This window comes from Maylandia zebra, linkage group LG4 (assembly GCF_041146795.1).
Source record: "Maylandia zebra isolate NMK-2024a linkage group LG4, Mzebra_GT3a, whole genome shotgun sequence".
NCBI lineage: Eukaryota > Metazoa > Chordata > Actinopteri > Cichliformes > Cichlidae > Maylandia > Maylandia zebra.
In genome coordinates, this window is record NC_135170.1 from 3,828,081 (window position 1) to 3,837,360 (window position 9,280).

A 9,280-nucleotide genomic window follows, 5' to 3' on the forward strand; every position below is an offset into this window, starting at 1 on the left:
TAAAGTAGGTCAAGTTGAGACTTCACTGGGGAGAAAACCAAAAGATATCCAGTAACATTTACATCTGATATGGTCTTGTTTGTATTTGGTCCCAATGTGTACAAATATTAACTCACACACCTGAGACGACCTTTGTCAACGCCATAATCTGACAAAGTCGACAAGGTAAAGAAGCAGTGATTTATTTAGTCTTTAGACCAACTGCTTGAACTAATCAGTAAAATGGGTCACTGATGCAGAGAGACCAAAGATCCAGCTCAAAAGGTTTATTCAGATGAACAGATCAGAAACATTTCCAAATGTCAGACAGCTTAGAAGCAGAGCCATACCCTGATAACATCCATCGCTCCATGTGACATTTCACACAAACACCACAACATACAAGAACTGATGCCAGCTTTAAAGTGAGGAAATCAGGAAAGAAATCAGCTGGAGCAGAAGTGAGTTTACTTCAAAGCCTGTGTTGTTAACATGCTGACTCCAGGCTCACTTCTACGTCTCAGCATTTAGCTCTTGTCACCCAGAGTGTGCTTGTCAAACAGGTACTCTGCCATCTTGTTGTTGTGGGCATCCATGCGGGTGAGGTTAGTGATGTGGTCACCCAGCTTCTTGATGGACTTCACCTGCTCATCCAGGTAGTGGCTCTCCAGGAAGTCACACAGCTGGGAAAACAAACTACAGTTAACATTTGATGATTTGTCAAACATACACAGCATCAACTAGTTCAGTCTTTAACCCCAAACTCTTCCCTCCAACTCCCACTTACATGAGGGTCATTATGCTGAGAAGCCAGCTTGTGCAGGTCCAGCAGAGCCTGGTTGACATTCTTCTCCAGCTGCAGAGCACACTGCATGGCCTCCAGCCCGCTGCCCCACTCATCACGCTCTGGTTTCTGCACAACAAACAATTCTGTTAGAGACTGAACACTTGTTTTAAGCTCTGTGTACACATTACACACTAACGCTAACAACAAGAGAACAAGTGTCATAACACTGCTCATTAATCCCAGTTTCTGTGTTAGAGACACAGTCAGGTATGTCACAGCAGGACTGGTTCAGTTTGTACACACCTTGATGTCCTGGAGTAAGACGCGACCTCCTCTCTTGTTCTGGAAGGACAGCAGCTTGTCAGCGTGCTCCCTCTCCTCATGGCTGTTCTCCTTGAAGAAGTGGGAGAAGCCTGGCAGGGCCACATCATCACGGTCAAAGTAGAAGGCCTGACAAATCAGACACAGGTTATTAGTACACAGCACCAATTCTTCTGCAAATACAGCATCGTGACAAACAGTTATGGAGACAGACATGATTCATGATGGACAGTTCAGCTGGTTTAGACCGAGGTAACTGCTGAAACAGAGACTAAGACCCCACTCTGCTGCTAGTTCAACAATTCAAACTTGACACCCACCAACACAGAATCTTGCACTGTGCAGGGTTGCTGCAAGTATGAGTGGAGCAGCAAATGCTCTCCAGGTCTGTTGTCCATTAAACATACAATTAACTGAGAAAAATATATAACTGTCAAAACATCTGTTGAAATTTCATGATTCAGTTTCACATTGTGACCTTTAAACTTTTACCTAAGAGCACAAGTCAATATCTAACACTGTTAAAAAATAATCTGTCATTTGTTAAAAAGCTGCATTAACACAATAGATCTTAGTGTGCTACAATTACATCCCTGTTCTAGCTGCGCCATTTAACCTTAATATTCATAATAAAATGATTTTACATTTAAACAGCACACAGTGCCGTCATTTCAAAATAGTAAACATTCCTCAGAAAAGAGTCTGCTTTGATGATGGACTCTTTCTGTGTTCTCACCATAGAAGTGTAGGTGTAAGACGCAAGCAGCTCCATGTTCACCATCCGGTTGATGGCGGCCTCGCAGTCGCGGTGGTAGTTCTGACGCACTTGGGACTCCATTTCGGCTGGCGTTTCTTGTGCTTTTTATTAACAAAAACGGTGCAAAAATAAAGCTTTACGTTGAAGTTATCTGTAGCTGAAATATAAAGTTGGATGAAGTCAAGAAGTTCCGTTCAAACACTGTTGAAGCAACAACTCCTCAAAGATTCCTCCCCTGGTGTGAAATGGCACACTCGTGGGTCCCTGTGTTTATACTCCACGGAGGAGCTCGTGACAGATGTGACGTATGTTTCCACCAATCACTGAGCACGGGTGTAACGTGTGTGACACAGAGGATAGAGTTGCTTTTTTTCTCCTCCCGATTCGTAGAAAACTCATCATCCAGTTTAATGTTTAATGTGACCTGCTGGCAGATAAATGGTAAATGGCCTGTATTTATATAGCGCTTTTCTAGTCCCTAAGGACCCCAAAGCGCTTTACATATCCAGTCATCCACCCATTCACACACACATTCACACACTGGTGATGGCAAGCTACATTGTAGCCACAGCCACCCTGGGGCGCACTGACAGAGGCGAGGCTGCCGGACACTGGTGCCACCGGGCCCTCTGACCACCACCAGTAGGCAACGGGTGAAGTGTCTCGCCCAAGGACACAACGACCGAGACTGTCCAAGCCGGGGCTCGAACCGGCAACCTTCCGATTACAAGGCGAACTGCCAACTCTTGAGCCACGATCGCCCGTTATGGAGATAGTCAGGTGCAATGACAAAGCATTTTCATATTTCAACAGATAACAAGCAAAACATGTAAAATATGTAAAATTTAATCTCAAAACACTAGATGAAGACTCTCTGATGGACATCAGAGATGTCCACATGCACATGGTACGATATTTATTACTTAAAAATATGTACAATACTGTGCAAAAGTCTTGAGTCAAATGATTTATTAAAAAAACTAAAACTAAGCAATGTATTTTGTATCAGTCTGTTCATGTAAAAGCAGCTCTTTAGATTAAATTTGTCCTTGAAGAGTCTCATTGCAGCTGAGGTATAAGTTTAATATAGGGGTTAAATTCACACATGATATTTCTTTAATCGAAGACCCAAAACATATTCAGAGGCAGTACTTTTTCACTTGCAATGCTGTCCTTTGTGTAAAGTGCCCGAGAGACCTGCCAGTGTGCCTGCATTTTCTTTGCTGCACCCTTTCAGCTTCATTTTCCAACAATAAACTGAATGCAGCCCAAAGTACTGCTTTGTGTGGACAAACATCACTAGACTTGCTTTAAAGCAGTTAAAATATTATTAAACCTTCGTCGCTGTCTCGTCATGTCTATTAGGTTCGGCTGTGTCTCACTCCTGTTGTGAATGTCCCTTGTTACCTTGTGTGTATATTTTTTTTGTATAATTTTGTCTTCTGTGGCTCTTGGAGGAGGCGGACGCATATTTCACCCTCTTCCCCCCTTATCTTCCCTGCTGCTGCTTCTATGACTTTGTCTAGTCTCGTCTAACTCTAACCCTCAAAGAGTTTCTCAGTCTTGTTCCCTAAATCCTAAAGAATTATGGATTTGATCAACTGGTCCCGTAATGAAATTGACACCTTCCTAGGCTTGCGAGAGCCAGATTGTCCTGCAGAGACGTTTGCTGCCGGATACTCGATGGTCCGTTACGCCGTGTGTCTGGTGACACTCTCAATGGAGGACATTGAATGAAATCTACCAAATCAGAACCACAATAACAGAGTTCTGGCTTATTGGAGCTGGCTCGGGCCTGGCTTATCGAGGAACAATAAGCGGCTACAGCTGTTCAAATGCTATAAAGCTGGCCGACATGATAGACGATGGGCAGGGCTGTGAGTACTCAGACTGTGTTTTCTATGCAATATGGATAAGATCTCTTGTGTTACGTTCTGGTCCCGGCAAGTAAATAAACATAACAAATAGTTTGCCCCACTCACTTCCCACCCACGCACAAACCCCAACAACGACACCTTTTTCAAGTATTTAAGCAGCCATTTATTTTCTTCGGCAGTGAGCAATGCCAAAACAATAAACAAAACTCCCTATAAAACAATCCCTACTCTTCCCTACACCAAAATAAAAAGAAGCCAAAACAAAAGACAAGTCACTTACCTAACTATCTAACGGAAAACAGGAGAAAACTTGTTCAACAAAAGAAAACGGCTTCTCACGCCTACTAGGCTGCGGCAGTGACAGTGATATATCAGGTGAACCAACCCGTGATCACTATTTGACAATCTATTTACAATTATTTACAACATAATAGCCATCCCACCCAGATATACTATTTACACTATTTACAACCAAGTAGACATCCCAACCAGATATACACTCAAAACTCTACACTGCACTAACATAGATCATCACACAGGTTCTTGGTCGAGTGGTGGAGGCTCGGGGAGGGCTTCCAGGTGGCTGTCGTTAAGTCCTTAAGTACCGGAGGTGGTCCATCAATTATCCACACAGGATCCACACAGGACAGGCAGAGACTCCACCCGGATACCCAGCAGCCACGCCCAGGTTTCCACCTCCTAGGAGAGAAAAAGGGGAAAGATACCCACAGCCATCCCCCCCGTGGGAGGCATAACACAACACACACATCACTGGGTCGTAACACTTGTTTGGTTTTTTCTGCCTGTCCCGTTTGGCTCTTTTGCATCAGAATTATTGTCTAAAGGCGAAGAAAGATGCCCAACGGACTTACTTTACCAAATGGACCATCCCAGCTTTGCCGTAATGGTCTATTTGATTCACCTTTGCTTTTATTGTTTATTTTATTTTATTTTCACTTGCTACACACGGGACAGACTTGACTGGGGAAGAGAAAAGGGAGAAAGAAAGAGGGAAAGAAAAACAGCAGAGAAGAGGAACGGTGATAAAGGTCAAAAAACAAAAACAAACAGACAAAAAATACATCTATCAATCACCTGGATCACCTGTTGAGAAAGAAAAAAGAAAACAAGCAAAGAAAAAGAGCAATATAATAAACAACATCACGATGATATATGTGAATATGACAGTAAATACTAAATATTAAACATTATTGTGCAGCACATAAGATCAACAGCACACAGTGTGCTTTGAGGTAGGAGCCAAAAAGGGTGTAGTTTGTGGGTGTGATCACCCGTGTGTACACCTGTGAGCATGGACGCGCTTGTTTTTAAAAGGTTCCTTCGTGTAATGATCTGTTAGAGGGTGTGGGGGGGCCACAGCCCCGTCCTCCAGGGCATGAAGCAGGTGAAGAGGAGATCCAGGCTCCAGACATCCAGAGGCCCTCAGAGCACAAGAGACCAAGGAAGACCAACAGAGGGGCAGCCGCGCCACTGTCCCAGAAAGAGCTGAGGAGAGTCCCAGATGAGGGCTCACTCAGCAGCCGCGGAGCAGAAGCCAGGGGGGGTTGCAGTGACGCGCCCGTGAGCTCCGCCGGCAGCCAGCTGTGCCTGAGTGACCGAGCTGGATAAGATCTTGGAGAAGCTCATGGCTCTGCAATATGGATAAGATCTTGGAGAAGAAGAACAGGAATTGAGAGAATTGGTGACCAGTGATGGACATTAGACCAACTGTAAAAATTGGATGCAGTTGTTCGCACTAAACCCAAACATTCACCATCTTCACTCATGCAGCTATCCCACTATCTGCAGCAGCAGAAGGCCTGCCGAGGTCGAAGCTGACTGGAACAACCAAAGTTCTTCCATGATAACAGGATTGTTGTCAGAGCTCTTTGTCCCTTCTTTAGGGCCACCTGGGTCCACTGGAGACAACTGAACTTCACTTAACCGGGCATGGTGACACTTTCTCTCAGCTGAACAAAGGATACACACACACACATGCATGGAACATGTACACTGATACTGATAAGCCCTCACTATCACCCTCTCTCCCCCGAATCCAACACCTCCTCCGATACTTACCTTCCAGCGGATCAGCTGGAGGTGCGATCAAAGATTGCAGTGGTCTCAGATCCAGCTGTACACACTGGAATATTCTCCCATGTTGCTTGTCTGTGTTTTATTGTGTTATGGTGTGTTGATATCGGTGCATTCCTGTATTATCCTTTTGTGTTACACATTTCAATGTTTTTTTTTCCCTTGCTACCTAGCCTGACCCGTCGCCCCAATGTGATGTTTGTGTATTGTATGTACGGTCGGCAAGTTCTGTCATCTCGGTTGTGGACAACTGCAACTGACAAATAAAGGCTGTCTCATCATCTCATCATCTCATCATATAATGTGTTCTTTCCTTTGTGCCTTGTCGGATTGCCTGTTTATCACTCCGGGTGTTTCATTTGCATACCTCTCCTTGTCTTCAACAGCTCGTCTTCACTCCTTCATCATCCTCTGCGCTTCCGCTGCTGATGTTTCCATGTCTCAGGTTCCTCATTCCTAGTTTCCTGCTTTGTTAATGTTTTCTGTGTTCCTCATGTTCTTTAGTTTAGCTTTTCCCAGTCTAGGTTTTGTTAGTGTTTTCAGTTCCCCCTTCGTTGTTGCTTTGTAGTGTTTTTGTTCAGCCTCTAAATAAACACCCACTTTCAGTTTAACCTCCGGCTACATCTCAGTTTTGTCTGCACTTGGGTCCACGCTCTCGCATTTCCACATGGTTTGCCTCACAAACCGTGACAGTACAATCCGACCACATAATGGACCCAGCAGACATCGAACTGCACCAGTGACAGCAGGCAGATTTTGCCCAGCTGGAAGACAAGCTCAGGGTGAAGCTATGGCTCACCCCAACTACAAGAGCATATTTCTGCTCCACCTGCTGCTCCACCAGCATCCAATCTTCGGCCGATTCAAGTGGGAGTTGGGAGGTTGCTCCATGCCCACACTCGCCAGCCTCGGCACCACCGTACTGTGCTCTGTAGGCCAAGTTGCCTGGCTTGCCAGCTTCCTCTTCCCAGTCGAAGCGGTGCTCACGCTGTCATTCCTCCGTCTCTGCTGAGCAAACAGCAGTATTGAGTGAAAATGACTGTTTTTCTCACGCTCATCCCAATCTCACAAACAAATAAAGAACAATAATCTCACTTCAGAAAATTTCAAGATTTTTATCCATGTTGAGTCAAAGTCTGTTAAGACTGTCAATCCAGAGTTTGTCAGCCACAAAGACCTTAAAAACTGTTTGTCGTGGTGGAAAAGATGGAAAACCTGTTTTTGCTTACCCTGCTCCTCTGCCTCACTGTGTTCCTGTTCTCAATGCAGCTGTGGTCCAGCTTTCACCTGCAAATTTGTTTCCCTGTTGAGGGGGACTAGGTCCCAGTTGATCCCTGCTCCACTTTCCAGGCAGGCGGCGGATTTGCTAGTCCCTGCATCCAGCTCTTCAGGTCAGGACAGCAGCAGCCCAGTCATTGGCTCCTGGTTCTTAGGGTGAGGGCAGCTCTGAACTAGCTCACTCCTATCCGGTTGTCCAGTGATGACGAGACGAATCCTACTTCCGGGCCTAAAGTAGTCTGCGTTTAATATGGCTTTTGTGTTGTTAACATGTTTAATGTTTTGTATTTTCTTCTATTTGATCTCAAAAAGCTCCTAAAACAGTCAGTGATCACTGTTGACCTCCCTCGGCTTTTATTACCGCTAATCATTTATTTAAGCTCAGTTTTTAAAACCTTAGGATGTAGCTACAGCCCAGCCCATGCAGCAGTATATGAATGACTAACCTCGTATTGTGGATGGATTATCTCAGTTGTTCTCCTGGCTGAAGTTTGGTCCTTTTACAGCATCCTGCCATGCGATTACATTTGTTCCTGACCACCGAGAACACTCACGTTAACTTTTATCGAGTGGAAAAAAAGTTAGCTTGTTTATATTATGCTAACATAGCTGTGTCGCTAGCGGTCACGTAGCACATCATTATATACCAGCTAGCCAAACTTCAGTAACCCTACAAACTAAAGTCGAAGTCTCTGGCTTTGGTGTAGGAGCTAGCGCTGGTGGTAGCACGTCACGGTGTAACACGGAAGGGCTGTCAGAGTATCAGAAGAAAGCACTGTCGTCTATATCTAGACAGTCTCAATACGTGCAGATAGGAGGTGACGACCTCGGGCGAGAGAGCGAGTGGGAGAGCACGCTCAAGATGAACCCGTACCCTCTGAGGGTGCGCATAACCCCGATTTTCCACATAAAGGGTATATCTCAGACTGCTGTCGAGTTGCTAAAGCACAAGCTTCAGAACGTTGAGCTCTACCCAGATGAGTTTTTAGCCGAGCAGGTACCGGACATAGTGACAAGGCGTTGCTGATGGGGGGGGGAGAAGGGGATATTTCATGCTCTTTTCATGCAGTGTGTGTATATTTTTGTAAAAGCCACCACCACGATAAGTCTATTTTACTTGTGATATAAAATTGTATATGTAACCTCAACATGCTGATGTATTCGTGAATAAACAAACGTACACTGTGATCGTGTACGGGGTTTTCATTTGACATTTGGTGTATAAAGGAATCAAACCCAGCTCAGTGTACGATTGAGTTTTCAACACAAACAGTGTAAAACACCACACGATAACAGTATGTTTCCACCTTTATTGTACTGCACAGATACCACATTATCCACACAACAAGGACAGAAACAGACTCCTAATATCGGTCGACATCTTGTATATCCATTTGGTGAAGAACACCGACTCTCAGCACACTGTCTTCATAAACAGTTCTGTCAAAACAATCTTGCGTGTGATGGCAAACTATCTAATGTAGCTGGCCCACCTAACTGAACATGGCCACAGAACAATTAAACTGAGAATACCCAATCACCCCACCGATCCCCATTAGAATAGAATAGAATAGAATAGAATAGAATAGAATAGAATAGAATAGAATAGAATAGAATTCAACTTTATTGTCATTGCACATGCACAGGTACAGGGCAACGAAATGCATTTTGCATCCATCCAGAAGTGCTTTAGTGATATAGATATATTACAATATATATTAGCAATAGTATAGATATGTAAGTATATTACAGAAATGGGTCTATTATGGTATGTTATAATGTACACGGTATGAAGTATGTTGTGAATATTCTATAACTAAGTATGTACAGGCTGTAGTGAGTACAAGCTATGAACAGGATATGAACAGGATATAAATATGAAAAACTATACAGAATATGAAATAAATAACTTTACAGAAATCTGAGATATACAGTTATACAGAAATGGGAACTATGCAAGTTGTAAACAGTTGTAGGATTAAAGATTATTGAATGTACAGAATGATTATTTACACAGAGCTATACAGTAGTGCAGTTAAGATAAGTGAGGGTGTAGATAGTTTCTACAGAGGCTATATAAAGTGCTAGTGGTTGTGAGTGGTGGTTCACTCCATGTTATTATTGTGTGTTTGAGGGTACAGTTGTCCATTGTGTGTGTGTATGTTCAGTCCATGAGTTTAACGTGGG

At 43.9% G+C, this 9,280-nt stretch overlaps 1 protein-coding gene across 1 annotated transcript; it reads right to left on the reverse strand.

Moving 5' to 3' along the window:
* Positions 1–251: 251 nt before the first annotated feature.
* On the reverse strand, positions 252–1,977 carry LOC101488029 (ferritin, middle subunit). The gene is made up of 4 exons (XM_004576347.6): positions 1,824–1,977; positions 1,070–1,216; positions 767–892; positions 252–662 (listed from the first exon to the last, which is right to left on the reverse strand). Exons 1-4 carry the CDS (start codon positions 1,923–1,925, stop codon positions 507–509), a joined length of 531 nt encoding a protein of 176 aa, XP_004576404.1. The 5' UTR covers positions 1,926–1,977; the 3' UTR covers positions 252–506.
* Positions 1,978–9,280: the final 7,303 nt, after the last annotated feature.